The 22,322-nt window shown below is 30.3% G+C and overlaps 2 protein-coding genes across 4 annotated transcripts in view; one reads left to right on the forward strand and one right to left on the reverse strand.

Annotated features, from left to right (window-relative positions):
• The window catches only part of LOC106764947, a 9,616-nt gene extending 7,069 nt beyond the window's left edge, over positions 1-2,547 (reverse strand). For 2 of the 3 annotated variants that reach the window (XM_022782560.1, XM_022782559.1), the window contains exons 1-4: positions 2,106-2,547; positions 828-1,231; positions 497-722; positions 172-417 (exon numbers count right to left, since the gene is read on the reverse strand). In XM_022782560.1, coding sequence (XP_022638281.1) covers positions 172-417; positions 497-722; positions 828-1,126 — 771 coding nt within the window. In that variant the 5' untranslated portion in view covers positions 1,127-1,231; positions 2,106-2,547. The remainder of the gene's footprint in view (positions 1-171; positions 418-496; positions 723-827; positions 1,232-2,105) is intronic. The other variant, XM_014649403.2, reaches the window with a different exon arrangement.
• Positions 2,548-17,572: 15,025 nt separating this feature from the next.
• LOC106763769 (precursor of CEP5-like) lies at positions 17,573-18,033 on the forward strand. Its single transcript, XM_014647927.2, has one exon. It carries the CDS (start codon positions 17,625-17,627, stop codon positions 17,958-17,960), a length of 336 nt encoding a protein of 111 aa, XP_014503413.1. The 5' UTR covers positions 17,573-17,624; the 3' UTR covers positions 17,961-18,033.
• Positions 18,034-22,322: the final 4,289 nt, after the last annotated feature.

Here is a 22,322-nt window from a genome sequence, read left to right on the forward strand (position 1 = left end):
CATCATAACTTCTGTGTGTATACACACACCCATATATATATATATATATATATATATATATATATACACACACACACACACATATATATATATATGTATATGTGTATGTGTGTGTATATATAAATCAAGGCTGCAGACTTGATAATCAAATAATTATATCATTATGAGTACCTCGCCATAAATAACCCATTTTGACAAGAGAGGATAATCACTTGCAGAACCGACTGGAGCAAACCAAGATGAGCAAACCTGGTCTTTCAATTCATTCATCCGAAGAAACTTTGCAAGCCAAGTGTTCCCATCCCCTTTCTTCCAGAAAGAAAACCAGTTAGAATTTTTTTGGTCAAGTGTTCTCTCTCTTTGCATGGCACGGTTACCACAGTGACTGTAAAATACACAGCATGCCACGCTAAGTACCTATTATTCATTAAAAGAAATAGCATCAGAACAATATTGCAACTTCAAAGGACACAAACAATCATCTCCAAAAACTTACTGCACAGTTTTGGAGAATGGTCAAGATCTCTGGTCTCTTTCCAGCTACACGTGAAACAAAGCCAATATACCAGAGGCCAAGAAATATAATGTGGAAGACAAGAAGAAACAAGATGGAAGAGAGATATATGGTCAAAAACAAAGATAGGTTCATCCTCATATCTACTCCCATTGACTGAAAGCTAGGAAGATGATACACAGCTGCCACTAAAATCCAAGCTATGTACCTGCACAAATGGAGGCCTAATTATTTCTAATATTATAAAATGTTTCATAAAGATACACAATAGCATATACACATAAATGGCAACACATTCACCAAAGAAACTCACCATCGACTGAAATTTGAATAGCTCGGTTTGAAAGTCTTGTGTATAAATGGTGATGAAAAGAAATAAAAGAACCCAAACAAGCAGGCATACATAGACCACCATTTAACATTGTTGTCTAATTTTTCTACAAGAGTATGTATATTGTCGGATGAGATGAAAAAGAGGCAACCGATAACAACAGCAATTACAGCATGGCGGGAATGCTCGTGAGGATATGGATAAGTGTGGGTTAGAATAGTTCTAACCCTCTCCATTTTCAACGTATCAAGAATACGAGCAGACTGCTTGCTAGAGCCCATTCCGATTAAATTTTTTAAAAAATCTAATATTATGTATCAAATTTCTAGCAATGAAGTTCACTTTAGGAGCTCCAGAAAACCATAGAGAGCAGCACGAACAGAATCCTGCACCAAAAGTTTTTTAAAAAAAAAAGGCAGTAATATCAGTATTTGTTGCAAAAAGGTAACCACACCATCGACATCAAGAGGAACAATAAAACCATTCAATAAGCAATTAAAAGTTCATTCAAGTAATAGCATAACGGCCAAGCATGAGACGCTGAACAAAAACATTAAAAACTAAGTGAAAAAACAAAAAGTAAAAGCTGAGAATTGCCGTTTTCTTGTTTCAACAACAAATCAATTCATTCTCGTTCACCACCATGACAAACTATGCCTCACGCCTGCGCCACCCATCCTTCTTCTTTTACCCCTCCTTCATTTTTTCCTAATAATAATTCATTTGAATTCCATCGCACTTCCATATTCAAACATTCTCACACGTGCATGAACTTCACGCTTCTCATATGATCTCAGCACATGCGCAGAACCCTAACCGAAGTCGTCAATATCAAATCAACAACATGAACCGGCAAAACGCGAACTAAGAGTTACAAAAACCACGAAATCAACCTTATCAAGAAGTTAACTGAACTTCTCCGAATAGTTTATATATAGTTGAATGAATCAAATTAGGTAAGAGAGAACGAAGCCCTAATCTAAATCTCTCTCTCTGTTTTTCTTCCTTCTTTCTTATTTTCTCCGCTATCGTTTTCTTTATCGTACAAGGTTGCGGCAAAGCAGCCAAATAAAGCAACAAAACAGGTAACAGAATATTCAAGCCACAAATATACGACGCGAAGCAAAAGCTATTCGAGGAAAAGCAACAATGAACGAAATCTTTGGAAGAGAAGTTGCAGAGATAATCAATTGCAAGCGACGTTCCAATCTTTGAACGACGGAAAATCATTAGAGAGAGAAAGAGAGAAAGAAGAGGTACCTTGAATGGCGAGAGAGAGAGAGAAATGGAAAAAGGATCACAGGAGAAGAGCGTGCAACAGAAAGAAATGAAAGAGATGAAAACTTAACAGGTGCGTCTATCTATCTATCTCTATCTCTATCTTTCTCTGTTTCGTACTCAGACCCACTTGGCATCTGAGAATGTCTGCGAGGAACATCGCAACGGCATATTCTCTTAAAAACCGTTAATTGCACGTTGACCCCAAACACGCCGCGAAACCAAGCTACTTTTTTCATTTTACACACTGGACACGCCAACCGCGATTATTTATTATTTTAATTTAACTTTTATTTATTTGGGATAAGACGGAAATACAATATAACACATTGTTTGGCTTGTTTTTCCCACAATCAATCACACTTTCCATTCAAAGTTTCTGCGGCTTCGTTCCGCGTCTCTCTCGCAAAGTCACAACTTACGTATTGCATTTTCCTTCTCCCATCACCACCGTCCTATTAATTCATTCCCTCAAAACTGTAATGCTTTCTGCAACTTGTAGGACGGTTAACATTTTCTATTTGGGCCTTTGAGCCCAAATCTTCTATTAGAAGACCCGAATCACAATCCAAGGATTATCGATCCATATGCATACTTATATTTCAACAGTTTCTTTTTCAGCTTCATATATACTTTAATTTTCATGCTATCAAGCGGAAATGAATTTCCTCAAATCGCTTTTATCAAACTTATTTAAACAAAGCTTGACTTTAACTATTATTAACTATAATAAAAATGATTATAAAAATTATTCCTTGTTAAAATAATTTAAATTTTGCAATTATACAAACCACACCCTTAGTCTATGTATACCAACTTTCGGTTTTCAACTCATTAAAATAAGGAATTTGCTTACGTCTTAGTCTTAGTCTTTGTGTCTTTATTTTGTGACAGTTTTCCACATCACTAAACAAAAAGTATAGAAAAAAATATAAAAATTCAAACAAAAGACAAAATAAAGAGAATTAATAGTAAATAAAAAATAAAAATGCAAAAATAGAATCCCAAACAGAGTCCCCATTTTTTATTTTGATTTTGTCCTGGGCCAGCCCAAGCCCGGATCGGTAGATTCAGAAACCAAAAAACTTACGGAGTTTCAATTAACAAAAGTAACATAACTTAAAATATAAAATATTTTAACTATAATGTTTTAAAGTTAATTGAAAATGGTAATTACCAAGAAAGTAATGAAATATGTAACATTAAAACATATATTTTTTGTAAAAACTATTTACTATAATAGATAGATTATTTTAAATTACGTTGTAGGAATATTGCAACACGAGATTATAGAAAAAAGTTAATAATAATTGACCACTTTAAATTATACTATAATTTCACCTACAAAAGTATTTATTACAGTTTTCACCTTGAAATTGTGAGCTCAACTTTTATTATGTTGTTTTATTGGATCGTCTAATGTAATTTATATATTTCAAATCATTGGACATGGCTAAATATATTGAGCAAAATAGAACTGCAGTTCAATATATTGAATTTTGAATTTAGAAGGAAATTCATTTCGTGATAATATGAATTTTAATCAGATTTTCAAGAAAACCATTACCATGGAGGTGAGAAACTAAGTTATCAAGTAAAGATATAAATTGTACTAAATATACCATATTATTTTATTAGATTATTTATTATACAAATAATTAGTGATTTTTATAAATATTCTTCAGAATAATTCTCACTCTCTAACAAAATGTAATCATTCATAAGAATTATAATTCACATGTATAATGTGATATTGAATCCAATGGGCATGGTATATATTCAATTGATATAGTTTTATAAGAAATCAAGCTAAACCATTTCAAAATATAAGTTGATTTGAATTTTTAATTTTTTAACTCAAAATCAATCTAAATTTATTAAGAAACATTTTTATAAAGATAAATATATTTTTAGTGTAACATCCCAATAAATATAGCTTGAAAATTATCATTTATTTCAGGAGTATACATAAACAATAATAAAGAACAGTAGGAGATAAGTACATTGGAGTAAAGAGAATATGAGATTTCACATAGAATTTAAAGTTGAACACAACATAGAAGTCTGATAGCATTTACAATTTAAGGCCGAACAGTCATATGACAAGTTCCAGACCGAATGATACATTAAAGGGATATCTAGGCCGAACGGTTCTTACAAAACCCGAACCGTGCGGTTACATACTCTAAACAAAAGTAAAATCTAATCTAAGGACCTTTCTGGCATCACATCCAAGGGTTGTTCTGTCTGCAGGGCATCTTCCAAAGTATCTTCAAGAGCACCCCCTGCTCACACCCAAACGGATGATCATTGCAGTGAAGAGAACAAACCGGACGGTCAAATACCGAACAACAACACAGACAAGACAGAACAGATAAGGGTAAGCTTATGTAAATTTAATTAATCATTTCCAATATATTTTCAAAACATACACATAAATCACATACATCAATATCCCAATCATAAATCATAAGTTAAGTATTTCCATTTAAGAATCGAACGAGAATCATCATCATAACCAATTCCTCTAGACATTGTCCGGACGGTATGACCATGTATGCTCGCCGCTTTCTGCACCCGGGTGGACCTGGCTAGGATACACTCAACAGACCGCCACCCGAGGTTAGTCCAGTGGAATCACCTTAGTATAGAAATACTAGGCTAAAGGACCTCCTGTCATTCCCACGCATGAGTTACCCTCCTCTACCTGAGAAGGCGTAATCACAGAATATCAGGATAGAGTCAGAACCTGAGCCTTTGGCCACGGTCATACTTTACCAATCCAATTCCAATCATGAGATATTCCTCCCTAGAATACTCTTAAATCATAATAAACTCATTCATCATTTACTTCTTTTTCTTATAAACAGTACGGATACAAACTGACCCAACTGTGATAAGGAAACAGAGTATCAAAGGGATTTAATAAGTGACCGAACGGTCAAAGAACAAAAGACTGAATAAAACAAGGAATTTTAATAGTTGACCGGACGGTCTAGCATAGAATAAAACCGAACCCTTTTGAAAACAATACAGGTAGACTTATTCATGAAGAAGAATGAACGCTAAACAACATAAGTCATTCTTGGAAGGAAACGAATACCAAGTTTATGACTTTTGCCAAATGCCTTTATGACTAGCAGAAGTTCTCTTCAATAAAACGAGTGTCAGTGCAAAACCGAACACTCTAAGAGGAATCAAGTGTCAGTGTAAGACTAAACACTTTTCAAATAAGTAATATTATAAACCGGACGTTTTTTCTAAGAAGGATAATTAATATCAAACCGAGTACTTAGTCTATGACCAAATGCTCAAACATAATATCATATTTGTGAAACCGGACGCTTGGTTTATGATCGAACGTTCTTAAATAATTAATAGCAATAATATGAAGCCAAATGCTTCAGAAATAAAGTGTCAGTCTAATACTAAACACTTGTATTACCGAACGTATAGTTTATGACCGGGTTCTTAGAATTCAAGTACTGGTATAAGACCTAACACTTTTAAATAAACAACCTCAATATAGACCGAACGCTCAATGTATGACTGAACGTTCTAAATGGTTAATATGAAACCAAATACTCAGTTTATGACCAAGTACTTTGAGACCGGACGTTCAGTATAAGACCGAACGTCCTTTAATGGTTAATTCCGAACAGATAACCAAACAAGATATTTAAGTTTCAACACAAAGATACCAGATCAATTGTTTTAAGAGGAAACCGAACAGTCCTAATGACCCTTCGATTACAAATTCATATTTTCACTAAGTTTTATAACTCTGACATATTTCATACCCAAAATCAAACATGCATTTCTCAACAACAAGATCATACATTCAGGAAGCATAACTCACAAAATTATGCATACAAAATAATCATAATTAAATTTATAAGTTTCCCTTACCTCTATTTCCAGCTAGGCCTCTAAGGTTCCTTTGGCAGTGACTACCTCTTCTAATGTTCCCAAGGTTTAGAGTCAAATTACAAGACAAAAGGTTTTAGAGAAATGGTTTAACAATCACCTGCAAGCTTAAAGGGTGCTTGCATGCAAGAATACCAATAAGCTTCAACGGCCAGAAACACTTACCGATTCAGAACGAAAATCGGACCGGTGCAAAGTGAAGGTCTTGACACCAGGAGTGTTTATTTTAAAAGAAAGTTGATGGTCGGAGAAAAGGAAATGGTCGGAATCTTAGAGAAAAGGTGGAGGTTTTAGAAAGAAGGAGAAGAAAATGGAGTTTTGAAGTTTTGGAGAAGAAGACTGCAGGCAGGGAAAATGATGCCAGATTTAAAACTCCAGCTTTTATACCACCTCCAAAAACCGAAAGGTTGAGTCCCATGCTGCCACATGTTTTCCACTTTCTGAATTTCTGCACTCCATGAGATGCCACTTGGATTCCACTTCCTGCACATCTCACCTCCTTCTGCTGCCGTACGGTTTCCAATGGTTGGGAAATTAAATGCACGTATAGATTTTGTCTTCCACTGCCATGGGAAGCTTGGAAGGGTGTGACATGTGTTTCCTACTAAGGTGGGAAATTTATGGGATGTGACATTTAGTCTTTAAACTTTTGATAAAAAGCTGAAATTTATTTTTATTTAAAATTTTGATATATTTTAAATTAAAATTTTAAAAATAAATGGATGGGCTCAAATATCATCACGAGAAAAACTACAGACGAAGTTGTTGTGCATTTTCAAGCATTATGGCAAAAAGGAGAAAGCAAACTTACAAACTAATATCGAAAGGGAAAAAGAACAAAGAAAGCGCCTTGAGAAGATAAACGAAATGTATGTTTGATTAATGTGTAAAAAATAGGCACTAATGCCTATTTATACATAGGAGAAAAGAATAACAAAAAACAATAAGCAGATACACAAAACAATAAGTAGTTGATCAGAGAAGCGGTGGTAATTAAGATGAAGGCTCGAGCGGTGAAAGATGGAATCGAGTAGTGGAAGATGAAACCGAACGGTGGGATGAAGAACCGAATGGTGGAAGATGGAACCGAGCAGTGGCACGAAGAACTGAATGGTGGAAGATGGAACCGAGTGATAGTAAGTATAACAGAAACCGAACGATTGAAGGTATGATAGAGATCGAACGGTCGATAATTAAGTTTTTGAATTCTAACATTTTTAACATAGTCATGTTAAATTTTTTAATGTATAAAATATGTTTCATAATAACTTTTTAATTATTTATATATAATTTGACGTGTTTTTATTTCAATGTTAACTAGAAAACGTATTTGATAGTAAAAATTTTAACGTAATTGAATTAAAAATACTATATTTATTCATTTCTAAAATTTGAAAACAAAAATGTATCAGTATTAATATATCAATGTACGAATTTTAGTTTTGTATTAAAGTTTAAAATTAAAATATATTTAATCTTTTTATAATAGTGTTTCTTTTCCTTTTAATATTAAATGTATTCTTTTATATATATATATATATATATATATATATATATATATATATATATTATAACTACCCTTTTTATAATTTAAACAAAATAATCTTATCTTTAATTGAATAGAAATATTTTTTTATCTAGTAAACACGTAACTACCGAGTCATTTCACTATATAAGTGTCTAAGTTTTCTATTTAAAATAACTAAAGCATATCTATTTTAAATTTTAAATTATTCTTTTAAAATATATTTATTTATTTAAATTAAAAAAAATACAAATACATAAGCAAGAGAAGTCATTTGTATCCGTGTAAATGTGTGTTTATATATAGAAAGAGAAATGTATGAAAACATGTGAAACATATAAGAAGAGATGATCGAATTGTTTATTAAATTATTTTAAACATTTTTATAAAGTTGGGTTTGACATAGAGATGATAGACACAATGTTTTATAAATGTTTCGTCGTAAAGATTGTCTTTTTTTTTTTGCTAGTACAACTTATATATAACATGTCATTTATATAAACATAAGGATAATAAGATTTATGATATAATATAATGGTCCATTTATAAAAGTAAATTACATCTAGCTCATAATTAAGTTAACAATTAACTAAATAGGCTAATGATACGAAGATATAATAAATATTGTTTGAGTAGTAGAAATTTGATATGATCGCGTGTACTTTACAATCATTTAATACTATTTTTTGAAAACAAAACATGTACAATAAATAAGGATAAAGTGTAAAAATATCATTTTTTGGAAAACTTTTGTTTTTGGTTAGGGATTTTGGTCTTCGGTAATCTCTCGGAAAACACTATAAGTCGTCGCTAAAGATCCATTACCGAGGGCTCGGCGACGGCCGAAAAGCCCTCAGTAAATAGCTTGTCGCTAACTATTACCGAGAGGTTTTGGCCCTCGGTAATTACCGAAGGCTTTACCGAGAACCGAAAGCCTTCGGTAATTACCGAAGGGCAAAAGCCCTCGGTAAAGTCTTCGGTAATTACCATTTTTAAAGTTGCCGACACTGCAATTTTATTTGCTACTTATGTGAGAGGGCAATAATTGATCCTGCTGCAAATACTATTTGTGTGCAATTATGGAGGCTTTTTGGTGGGGCTCCTAATACCATAACCACCGACACTACCTAATTAAAAATTATTAAGTTATTAATTTCATTATAACAATTGTGTTGAGTCACAAGCAAATACATTATTGTACAAGGTTATGGGTCCTGTACAAGGTTGCCCAGAAATCAAAGAGTGATGAGATATCATCCTACATGATGAAGGCATATCCTACTGCTTGTTAACAATTTTCCTGTAACAACATCCAGTTGGAAGGTTTCCCAGAAATCAAAGAGTGGTGAAATATCTAAAAGCGTCACAATTCACAACATCCAGTTGGAAGGTAAATGTTCACCTCGTTGCCTTTCCAATAACTTGATCAGTCGCAAAGTCTTTCATTATAAAATCTCGCCTTGTTCCAACCCTTCCTTCTCCTTGATACCATGTCTCTATCTCAACAACATCACTCCTGTGGAAATCATCTATGTTAAATTAGAGTATATAAACTAAGCTTTTATAAAAAAACAAGAACCCACCAAGCAGGGTATTTTATACAGCGTCATCCAAATCGGCACAAAAAGCAAAACTAAAAACTATAAATCTTCAAGTTGTACTTAGAACATCAATCATAGAGAATAAAAAACAACCCCAACTGCAAAAAAAAATCTTCCTTTTTCACTTAGAAAGGGAAAAAAACTATCTCCCAATCTAAAACGTGCACGAACAGACATGAACCAGAAACACCCAGATGCTCAAAATCCCAATCAGCAACCCAATCAACCAAGATGAAGCAATCAAATCAAACCAAATCACCCAATTGAACGAACAGATCAAAGTCAAAGACCTGCAGTAGATTAGCAATGGTTTCCACAGTGGCAGTCTTGTTGATCCCTACTTCATAGCTCCTCACAATGAACTTCTCTTTATAAGACAACCCATCCTTCGTCAAGCTCCCCAACCTCAACCGGTCCGCCAAGGTCCCGACCTCCGTTTCCACCCGGCTCGCCACCGCGCCGTCCTTGTCCAACACAACTGCCACCACAGGAAATGCCCTGATTCCAGGCGACCGGAATCCAGCGATGCCAGTCCTCCTCCGGCGAGTGCCCACACAGGCGGGGCGGGCTGAAAACCTGCATTGGGCAAGGGAGTGAAAGAGAGGGGAAGAAAGAGAATGGAAGAAGTGGTGGTGAAACCTAAATCTGGCAGTAAGGGAGGAGAGGGAAACCTAAATCTAATTTCATTAAGGCCTATACCGACGGTTAAAGGCCTTCGGTAAAGTCAGTTCCATTTATCGAAGGGTATAAGCCCTCGGTAATCACCATTTCATGTGCCCTTCGGTAAGGCCTTCGGTAAATCAAATTTACCGAAGGAAAAAAAGCCGTCGGTACTAAGCCTTCGGTATTTAACGCATTTCTGGTAGTGGAATAACACTATGATTTTGGGCCTCGCTAGCATCATACAAGTAGCTATGGTAAACCAAAGAATAAATGAAAACATTCTCACACAACAATTTTTGACTGACATAACAAAAGCAAGTTTTGATCGTGACTTCATATCCAATGCTTGGTTATGTGCATAAAAATTCATCAACATCCACGGTAAGTACACTACTTCAGAATTTGTCCATATATGCATCCAAAATACATGTTTTGAGAAACATTATTGAAATAATACTTTCATTTCTAGGATTGTTGGTTAAACATAAGGTTGAGCATATCTCAACCTTTGATTCGTTGAAAGAAACATATGCAATGACATTATTACGATGTGTTGTTAAAACATGTAAACATAACAGACTGGGTGACATGAAAATAATAATTCAGGTTGGTTGATGTAAATTGTTAATGAGTTTAAGGAAATGTTAAATTACTTTGACTAAGAACTTTAGCTCATTTTATGAAAAATATACTTCTTATAAAATCTAACAGGAATTATAAAAACAAGGATTCACGACAAGCCTATTGATCATTCTTAAAAAAAATCCACACTTAAAAGTTAGAGATGTGATAATTCTAAAAGATTTTATTCTTAACTATTTACAAAATAGCTCCACACTTAGAATTTTATTCTTAACTATTTACAAAATTAAAATTTATGCGCTCTTAAATTAATTTATAGTTTGTTTTTTCTTTCAAAATAATTAAATTTTAGTATTTTTAAATAATTATTTTAAACTACTTTTCTCTTATTTTTATTTTTACTTTTAAAATTTTTCCTTTCTTGCATAAAAGACCAAAATAATACTTTTGAAATTTAGTTTTCGAGGATGGAATTAAAAGAGGTTCCATATAACTTTAACATGTCATACATAATAATGAAAACACATTTAATGATGTTAACTAGAAAAGTGAATATCAACCACTTCAAAGTTGACCTCTCAAATCACCACATTAACCAAGTATCGTGTGATCAATGTCTCTACCAGCCATAAGAAACCATGTATAAGGTTTGACCATCGTAATTGAATATTCCCACAAACCAATTCATATGTATATACAGCAGCGAAGAGATATATATGATTATGACTATTTTCGATGTTAACTTACGATTAAAATTTTAAATATATCAAGACACTAAAAAAAGAAGAGTTTAAAATAATGATTTCCAACCATAGCTATTTAATAGGTTATAGTTCATTAAAAAAAAAAAAAAAAACCCTATTCATGATGATATTTAGATTATTCTTTTAATGTTGCTTATAGTTATAAGGTCCATGGTAAAAAGTGTTTTCATTTTAATAATTCTACACACTCTATTGAATAATACAGAAAAACTAAAAATTAATAGAATCAAATACATTGTTGAAAAATGTTAAACTAATTAAAAAAAAATACTTATAAAATCTTACCGTGTTTTTATAGATTACGTTTTTTTTTTAAAAAAAATAAGCTTGTTACATAGCATTTAAATCTAAATAAAATACTTACTAATCCTATTTTATATAGTTTAATCGAAAATTTGAAAACTAATCCGAAATAACTTCTTATCTAATAATAAATATTCATATATTTTTTTAAATATCATATTAAATATTAACATAAAGAGATATAATAAATTTCAAAAAATTTTAAAATTACATGAAATTATTGAGAATGGCGACATAGTGGTAGAAACTAATCTAAAGTTACTAATGTATTATTCGTTAGTACAAAAATATTGTATAACTTCAGTATTTTTTGACTTTTAATACGAATTTGAGATCGACATCATAGCAGGAGACGTTAATTTGACATCGAATAGGAGTTGATGAAAAACCAAAGGAAAAAATTAACATGAATTTGGTTACGAAAGCTCTACAGTGAAGCAAAAGGTGTAGGTTTTCAAAAAGTGTGAAACTCTATTTGAAATGAAATCTAAATCTCTTAACTTTTTTATGTGAATTTCTATCACACCTTCAATATTCACAAAAAATTTTCACAATGTCGAGGAATCAACTACAAAGAAATGCCTTGCTTTTGTGACCTTGAAAGAGTTAATAGAACTCCAAAGAAAAAAAGTTAACAGAAGGATTTGGTTACGAAAGCTATTTAGAAAAGAAAATTTATATAAATGGAGGTGTAATGGTTATTCAAGGATCCAAAACTATATTTAAAGAAAAACTATATTTTTGACGTTGAATATCATGGGGCTTTGACGTCCAACATAGTAAAGACTTTTTCTATGGGGGAAGCAAATGAAGAAGATGCAAAGCACAAAGGAAAAACATGGTGAATGTAAAATTAGAATAGAGAAATGAGAAAGAGAGTAGAGAAGATGCAAAACACAAAATGAAGGCACGGCAAATGAAAATTAAGAAATTATTTACAAACTTACCGATAATTTGATTAAAAAACCGTCAGAAATCTATTCCAAAAAAATAAAAATAATAAAACTTAGTTACGGTTTTTCTTATAAACCGTAAAAAAATTAAAAGAAATATGAAAAAAAAATAGCTATAGTTTCCAACTAAAACTGTTGAAAATTATCAGAGGTTTCAAAATCATTGAAAAAAAAACCTACTATATTATTTTTGTAATGACACTTGCTCTTATTCCCATAAAGATAAAGCATTGTGTAAAAATATGTTGAAAATTAACAGGCAAGTAGAACTTATGAGAAAGGATCAAAAACCAATAAGATCAAGATTAAACCTCAAGTGAAGTAGCGTTGGAACTCTTAAATGAAATGCTCACAAGTTGCTCTTTGCAACAACACCTAACTACTCTGAATGTCTTCTAGATCTAAAATTTGGAACAATTATGTAAGAATATGAAGGTTGAATACTATATTATTTTGGATCATTACATATATGAGTTCTTTAAATATATATGTGGGGTGATTTACTAAATTGTAATTAAAAATCTGTATGGTGGTAATATAGTGCTGATATCAATGTAATTTGATATCGTTATGATTTTTGTTTAATAAAGTAGTATGAATGTACAATATAATAGTACTAAATTATATATTATTTCTTTAACTTTGTAAAAGGGTCAGGACTTTTCGAATGTCCTTTTATATTTATTTAATTTTTTAAAATTCATTGAAGAAGAAATTTATAAAGAATTAAGTGAAGATAATATTTTATAAAAGATGATCTTGAGAATGTTAAGTAGAATTTGTGTTCATGAATCTCACTTTCCATTGCCCTAACCCTAACTCATTGATGTTGTTGTATAATGATTTGACAGCACAAACATGAAACAGTGTCCACTCTATTCGGTGGTAAAGGAATTCCCCAGCCTCAGGAACCAACCCCAACTCTCCATCAACGTCTCATGTGTCCTTTAATGGACGGAAAACCCACCTTCAAAGTAAACTCAAATTCATCATATTCATTTGACTATATATATGCATCTAACAATATTGCTTTCTTGAGAGAAAAATCCTCATATATATTCATTCTCAACCCCACAAGATCCTAGTGGGGTTCGTGAGTGCTTATAGCTTTTCCTACCATTTGGCTTTCGCGTTTTGGTTTTGGTGCGCATTTTGGTAAAATAGCTTACACTTTTATAGCATATCTAGACACTCTTAGGATTAGGGGAAGAATATTCTAAAGAGACGATTAGGGGAAGAATATTCTAAAAAGACTGTTGTGTTGGAAATTTCATATCGATTAGAAATAATGTCAAATTATAATATATAACCTTATAAGCCAGTTTTGTGGAGTTGAGTTAGACTCAAAAACTCACTTTCTAATATGGTATCAGAGTGATGGTTAAAGTCTATCTTAGCGATGTTTCATGTTTCTTTGGCATTTCTATTCCATCCGTTATCAGACCACTATTTGATTACCCAATTTCTATTATCATGCAAGAGATGTCTATATCTCGACGTGAAGGAGGTATGTTGAAAGTCTCACATTGACTAGAGATAAGACCAAATTATAATATATAAGTGAGGTGCAAACTTCACTTTACAAACTGAAATTGAGTTATGCTTAAAAACCCACTTTCTAATATGTAGTGCCATATCCATTTATTTAAAATAATTCTTTTTATTCTTATGATCAATGATCAAGAATTTTAAATTTTATGTCATATTAATATGTTTTTAATTTATAAAATTCAAATATTAAACTTATGACCTTCTGCACCACCCATTTAATAAGAAATAATTGACAAGTAAAGTACTTACCTATCAAAATCTGTCAAAAAAAAAAGTGTAAGATTCTCAATATATAATAGAAAACCTCAATCACCAATTGAAAAGGAATTTAAATTTAAATTTAGTAAAAAAAAGTATTAATTGACTCGGTAATTATTTTGTAAGTCAAAATTAAACTTTTATTTATGCCACAGAATAACTGAAGATGTTTTAAGAAAGTGGGTGAATAATCTAAATTTGCTGACTGTCCTTCATTTTCTAAGCTATATATTTTAACTTTTGAGTTTCTAATTATAACGAAGTTCTACTCCAAATCAATTAAATAATCTAAAGAAGAATTTATCATGAACTCAAGAGCCACATTTCATTAACTATTATGATGGACTTTGAGTTAGGGCATTAACTATTAGTGCTCGACAAAATCAAGGTGACGAGTTTTACTAATTAATAACTTCCTCTACGTAATCAGAAGAAGATGCTTTGGTCAAATTGGTTCCCGACAAATCTTTAGTTAGATTATCTCATAATGCATAATTAACAGTCAATAAGTGTGTTTACGTCATCATAATTAATTAATAACCATGATATTAACAATTATGGAAATGAATTATGATGACTAATCCCACCAGCACAAACAAATGTATATTTAAGTAGACATCAAATTGTAAGAGAATCTAGGACGTATGAAAATAAATTTGATTAAAAAATTGAAGTATTTCAAACATGTGAAATCCAGCAACATGGAGGAAAAGATTGGCACAGGAGTTCCCACATTGGTTGTATCTCTCTGTGAGCAAATTCCTTTTTGAAAACTGTGGTTTATGCACATTCTTTTTGCGTATATTAAATATCTTGTAATAAGACAAATTAACCTAAATCACGATTCAACATTAAACGTACGTGAACGCCTATTCCAACAATATGAATAGGATTGTTCATCATTTTACTAGAAAGTAGTGGGAATTGTGGTTTTGCATTGGTTGCTTGTTGTTGTTGTGTTTTTTCTTGATGTAGGGTTTGGTAGTGGAGTAAGTGGAGGAAGAGAAATTAGATGCCACTAAGATGTACCATAATAGAGAGACTTTAACCAAATTAGAAAATGGATGTTGAAATAAACTTGTTGAAAGTGTAGTAGGACACTTGAACACTTCTCCATTTCTACACTTGTTCACTTGGGCGGCAATAACACGTGAAAGTGTGATGAATGACATAGTTACTTCCAATTACACCTTCACTCTCTCTTCTCACTGTCTCCAACCTTGCTATATGGCTGCCAACAATTTGGAGTGTCAAGTTGATCATTCTCACCAGAAACGTCTCATCCGACTATGCCATAGTGGTCTTTCTGTAGTGTTGTCCCACACTATTCATGGTAAACCATTTTCTGTATATTCTTTCTTGTAATTTCCTTTTTATATTTTTCTACACTTTATTATTGTTAATGTAACAATTAATTTCATTAATTCTTTAAGATTTTTATATTGTACTATAGGGACCGGACGACACGTGACGAGTCACCAAGGACATCCGACCAACACTATCGGCGTATGCGCAACATCCTCACACCGATGACATGCTAACGTTGTTTGTATCATTCCAATTCAATATCCACAGTGAGCACGACCGTTATAGGTAGACCGTCCGACCATTGTTAAAGATCAGTGTATTAGAGCAAGATTAAGGTAAAACGTGATTAAGGGTATTGGGCTAGTATTGGGCCATGACTAAGATTTTTCTAATCACGGGCCTATGGCAAAAACTATAAATAGAGGTCAAAGGTATGAGGTAGTTGGTTCATATTTACTGTACATTTATTACTGCTCTCTACTTATAGAGTGAACAATGCACTGACTTGAACGTCAGAGGACCTTTGACAGGAACCTGACTAGACGCATTTCGGAGGAGGGATCTAGAACTCAACCGAACAAAGGCTACGAGAGGAAGAAGAGAGGTGGAACCAAACGTCTGCGAAGAAAAATTGTGAAAGTGTCAGTGGTAGCTCGACTCCACAATCGAAACATATATCTTAACATAAATGGATGTAAATTTTATCTTTGTATAATAGAATTAAGTTTAAAGTTCTATGATATTATATAGAGTTTATTGATTGTTTGTTTAATTTATTATATTCTACGTCTTTCCTATTCTTATCAAATTACTCACATATATATAGTTTCAGACTCAAGATATATTCGTTTTGACTAGAGATGTGTTATGTAAATAATAGATGACGTTTTTAATGAATCAATATTTTAGATTTTTTAATTAACTTATCATAAATATTTTTATTCACTGTAAAATAAACTACTTTTAATTCTTGTTCTTTCTAATAAATTATTTGTTTTTTTTTATCTCTTAGTGTTATATGATATTGTTAATTGTTTATATTTTAATGAAAAATAAATTAAGATATTTTCTTAAAGTTATTACGATCTTTGGTATAATACTTTATTTTTTAAATTTCTAAAATAAATATTATATTTGTTCACCTTAAAATAAGTGTTATAGATAAAAAAAAAGATCTAATTTCAAATGGAGAAAGATTAAAAAAAAGTATTTTACGTAAACTAAAACCAATATAAGGATTGGAAATATTTATTTTAAATTTTTGGAGTACAGAAATAAAATTTATATGATTAAAATTAAAATTTTATTATCTTTTTAAAGAATAAAAATATACTTAATTATTTTTAACTTAGACTTAACTGTAAAAGCTAGGTCGTAGAATGAAACTCCACTTAATTGCACAAGACTTTTTGAAATATTAAAACACGTCATGCAAAAGAGTATGATCAAAATAGGAAGAGTTGTACTGGAAGATACTCTAGCACCAAAAGAGAAAGTATCTAGTCGATTAAAGTATATTCTCCTTACATTCCTAACTATATATGTACTCTTAAATTATATTTCTTTATTCATTTCATGGTTATATTAATGTTTGAAAATTTTATCAACGCCAATTACCATTAGATATTCAAAATTTACAATTTCAATAAATAAAATATATATTAAAAATTTAATATAAATTATATTTGCTAACATACACAATACTTGACATAATTTGATAGTTTGAACAAGTAAACTTTAATGGAATAATGCAAATAGATTGAATTGAATACGTATGTTGGGAAAAAAGTGGAGTTAGAAGATTCGCCATTGCTCAAGAGAAAGAATCTTGAGGGAACATAATGATGTAAAAGTTTACATACACCATTATGAATATTCTCACCACATATTTTCCTACGTTCACATTAAAAATAATTACATCACTAATTAATATTATAACAATAATATACGGAAATCCTAATGGCCTATAAATAAAGACCTTCATACACAACATTTTGCAACCAATTCGAATCTAAAACAACTCTACAATACAACACAGCAGAACCTCTCTCACTTTTCACAGCACAATGGCCAATTTGAAGCACGTGTTCATGATCACTTGCGTTCTTCTATGCTTGGTTTTCCTCAATGGAATTGCTTCAGCTGAGGCGAGGGCACTGAAAAAGGAGCACGTGATGGGAATGGGTGCAGTGGAAGCCAACATTAATCTCCTGTGGCGGCGCCGCATGATTGAAAATGTCGCAACAGCAACAAAAACAACGTTAGATTCTCCGAATAATGCTGGTCGTGATGACAAATGGATCGATGATTTCCGACCAACGGATCCTGGTCACAGCCCTGGTGCTGGTCATTCTTCCCCTACACCAAAGCAAGCTTCTAACAATGGTGCCACAAGGCCATAGGTGTATATCATTATATATTCTCCTGCAGATATAAAATGATTATATTATATATATAAATATATATAAGGTTCATGCATATATTAATATTGATATTAATATTAATATTGATATTAATATTGATATGATTAGTATTGCAATGTTTATTATTATGCAATGTGGCTGATGAAATAGTCACGTCACTGAACATGTAGTTTCAATATGTGCTTTGTGTGTGTATTACGTAAATTATGTCCCTATTGTTTGGAAAGCAGTAGTGTTAATTGCTGCTATATATAGTTCTATTCTCAGCTGAATATATTAATGTAAAATATGTGATGTTTTAGTTCAATATTGTGTTCCCATTTTCTTGGTGCAGTTCTAGCCACAAGAGTTTAACTTTACAAAGATGCTTATAATAGACTATTCAAGATGAAAAAGCAAACATAAGTAGTTGAAGATACACGTGGGTAATTGTTCCAACACAAAGTTTCGTAAAGCTAAAAACTTTCGATCAAAATAACTTAAAATGTCCTTCTTGGTAGATATTTATAATTTAAAATTATTTAGATACAATTTGATAGTATGTAGAATATTTTATTGTAATTTATTTTTAGTACAAATATATATAATTATGTGACATTCCAATCCAATTAAGCGTAAAATAATAATAATAATAATAATAATAATAATAATAATAATAGTAATAAACAAAAGACACAAAATAATAATATTTAGATAATAAAAAAAACTCTTTAAATTTGTTATTGTTCTTCTTTTAGACTTTTCTTTATTGTAGCATGTATCATCTATATCAAAAGTTTGATCTATTCTCGGAACTTATTTTAGGTAACTTATTTTTATGCAAGATTTATTAATATTCTAAACTTAATTAAGTCAACAAGGTATAGATTTGTCGTACTAAACAATTTAATTACCTGTTTTAATTCCATACATATATTTTATCAATATTAAAAGTATATATTAATATATATCTATATATATGTTATAATAACTAATATTTTATATGTATAATAGTATTATAATCTATTTTTAAATATTTTAAAATAAATATTAATTTTTTAATAGGATATATATATATATATTATTTCATATTTTTATTTTGTAATTTAACTATACTTGTATAAATATAAATTAACTGGACTCGGTTTTGTTTTTCATAATTTTCACCGGTTAGATTGATTGGACTGAACGCTACGCTCGTGGTTTTTGTTTCTCTGGACCTTCACCTTTAATGAAGTTCTGTTGGGCTTTTTAATTGATTTATATTATAAGTTGAGACTGGACTTAAAGGTTTTCCTATTTGCACCTCTTTTTTCATTTCGTAATCCAAATTTTTTAAACATTTAACAATTTAAAAATATGGAATGAGATTTTTGTTTCTATCCTGTACAATAAAATGGAATGAAAAGTTTGGTAGTGCAAGACATTCTAGAAAATATTTTTCATTTTGTTACGTAAAATGAACACTTTTCTATTTTATTTTACAATACATATAAAATATTATTTCATAGGTGTTTACAATTTTAGTATGATTTTATAAGTAATTTAGGTGAAGGGTATTTACACAACACAAAAAACACGGCATGAATAAGAATTCATAGAGTTATAAAAGAGAATAATCGTGGATCAATTATGAATTTTGTAAAAAACAGACAAATATAACACACTGTGTATGTTGGTGTTGGCACCTTTCCATTATTGAGCGTCATTCTTTTCGTATTTATGGCTCCTGAATGCCATCCCCTCGCAATTGGATATCAAATCTCTCGCAAATTTGACATTCAGGTCCCATTGACTGCCACTAAACGCCACACTAAAATATTACAAACTCTTATTTTCTGACCTTGATAGTTCTCTATACCTATCCAATTGGTTAATATGATATCTTAAACATTACGAATGTTTTAGAAACATGTTTTTATTAAACCCTACACCAACTTGCGTACTCTAACTTACCGAAACTCACTTCCACCTTTTCTCACGAAAAGATTAACATCCTAAGGATTCAAACAAGTAAAAAATGACCTAACAAAACAGATCTCGAACTCTCTACTTCATTCATACCGACATCATTAGAATCTCACTAATCAAAATTTCTAAAATTGTACTTAAAACCTTCTAAAACCATCCTATTACCTCTTACCTATTTCCAAATTAAATTTCTATTAACTCAAGGTGCCAACAAGTTTCAACCGACCCTATAATATGCCAACAAGTTTCAAATGACAGTAGCAACATTGGTAACACACCATACCCAACATACACACATTATACAATCATTTATCATCCTTTAATCACAACGAGTATTAACAACAACAAAGCAATTTAACTTAAATCAGATTATCATTCATAAAGATTCTAAATTTACAACGCAAACACATTTTAAAGAAAGTTTTAGCTTCCCTTATCTCACAATAATTGTCAGTTCTAAGAACGTCCCACTGATTGTTTAAAACATAAGAAAACTCTAAACGAACCTACAAAACATCAAAGGATGATTAGACAAAGTCTTTAAGACTTCAATTTAACAAAGAACAAAAGGAAAAATAGAAAGGCTACACGCAAAGGAGGATTCTTGAATAGAATCACAGATCGAAATCGAACAGAAACGGAAATAGAATCTTACTTGCTATATGACAGAAATTGATCGGCTAAAAATGTAAACCTTATCATCATGATCGATTAGAAAAAAGTGAGAGGAAACAAAAAGAAAAAAAGTTTTAAAAAGATAAACGATGTTTTAAATAACGAGACGAGTTTATAAAATTTTATTTATATTATTCAATTATTTTAAAATAAAATAATTTATCTCATTATTTTAAAACATCTACTAACTTTAATACTCTAATTTATAAGTTTTTAGACCTGTCCATTCAAATACTCCAATTTTTTTTTTTAACACATTACATACACATTAATATAATTAATGAATAATAAATAATGAGTAATGTTATTTATTATATTCATTCAATGCATGAGTTTAAAAAATAAATACGCAATTAATACATTTTACTAATATATAATGCATTCTTGTCGTATTCAATTTCTTTTATTATTTTTTTTTTAGTATTTTAATTTTTAAAATTGTGCCATATATTTTTTACTTGTCTATACATATTAAGGTAAATAAGATTTTATGGTAAAATTAATCAAATATTATAAAAAAAGTTAATAAATGACTTTTATTGTTTTACTTAAGAATATGTTGATGACGATATTATCATATTTATAATGAATTTCACGTTTTCAATAATAAAAATAAAATTTATTTGTTATTTTATATAAAATAGCATTATAATTTTGGGCTTAATTAAGTTTCTAGATTTTGAAATTTTTTTGGATACTTTTAAATGACTCTTATTAAATTTTATTTATCCGTTGAATATTTAATATTTTTATATTTTTCAATTGAATATTTATTATTTATTTTTTTCCGTTAATACGGTGACAAAACTATTATTTTGACTTCATCGGGTCTCCACTTATTAACAAATGTGAGACGTTGTGATTCTTATATAAATTTAAATTGACGATAGAATACGTTAAAAGTTCTAAACAAAAAGTCAATAAAAAATATTCAAATTTATAAAAAAAAAACTTGAATATTAATTAAATTATTTATTTACTTGTTTTTTAAATTTGTGAGTTTTATATAGTCAATGCTGGCCAACACTTTATTATAATATATTATTTATGTGATTACTAAGTAACATTATTTATCATATTTAATATAACATTTATATTATTTGCATTCAATTAATATTATTTAAATATACGTATTTAATATCTTAAATGATATAGATAATGCATTTAATTAATATTAAATGTAAAATTTCTGTCCACCGAATTTTTATACTAAATAAAATAAATACAATAAATGTTGAATATTTTTTATTTTCTGTCAACGATATTTAAGAGTTTGTTTCTGGCCATCTCGCTTTCTCTCTTTGTATATATCACACAAAATTATAAACTAAATAATATCATCATATAAGATTAAATTATGTTTAAATGATTACTTTTGGTTAAATTATATATATTTTAAAATATATATATATATATATATATATATATATATATATAAAAGATTTTAAAACCATGATCCGTGTCTTAGAAGATAATTAAATAATTATTTAATTTAAATCTAAGTGAATAATATAATTTAAATTGATGTCTCGCAATAATTAGTTACATTTTCTTAAAAATTATAAATTTTGTGAAATTGTTATAGTGATGTAAATCGTTTTCTTTAAAGATGTATTAGAATTACAACAAACTTTGTTTTATTTCTTAATTATCATTATAATTTAGATTTATCTCTGTAAATGAAGCTATAATTACCCCTTATATCTAAAATTAGGA

Source organism: Vigna radiata, chromosome 6 (assembly GCF_000741045.1).
Source record: "Vigna radiata var. radiata cultivar VC1973A chromosome 6, Vradiata_ver6, whole genome shotgun sequence".
Taxonomy (NCBI): domain Eukaryota; kingdom Viridiplantae; phylum Streptophyta; class Magnoliopsida; order Fabales; family Fabaceae; genus Vigna; species Vigna radiata.

Bases quoted from the DNA above. Each gene is read 5' to 3' on its own strand.
- LOC106763769 (XM_014647927.2), top strand. From the start codon at position 17,625: ATGGCCAATTTGAAGCACGTGTTCATGATCACTTGCGTTCTTCTATGC.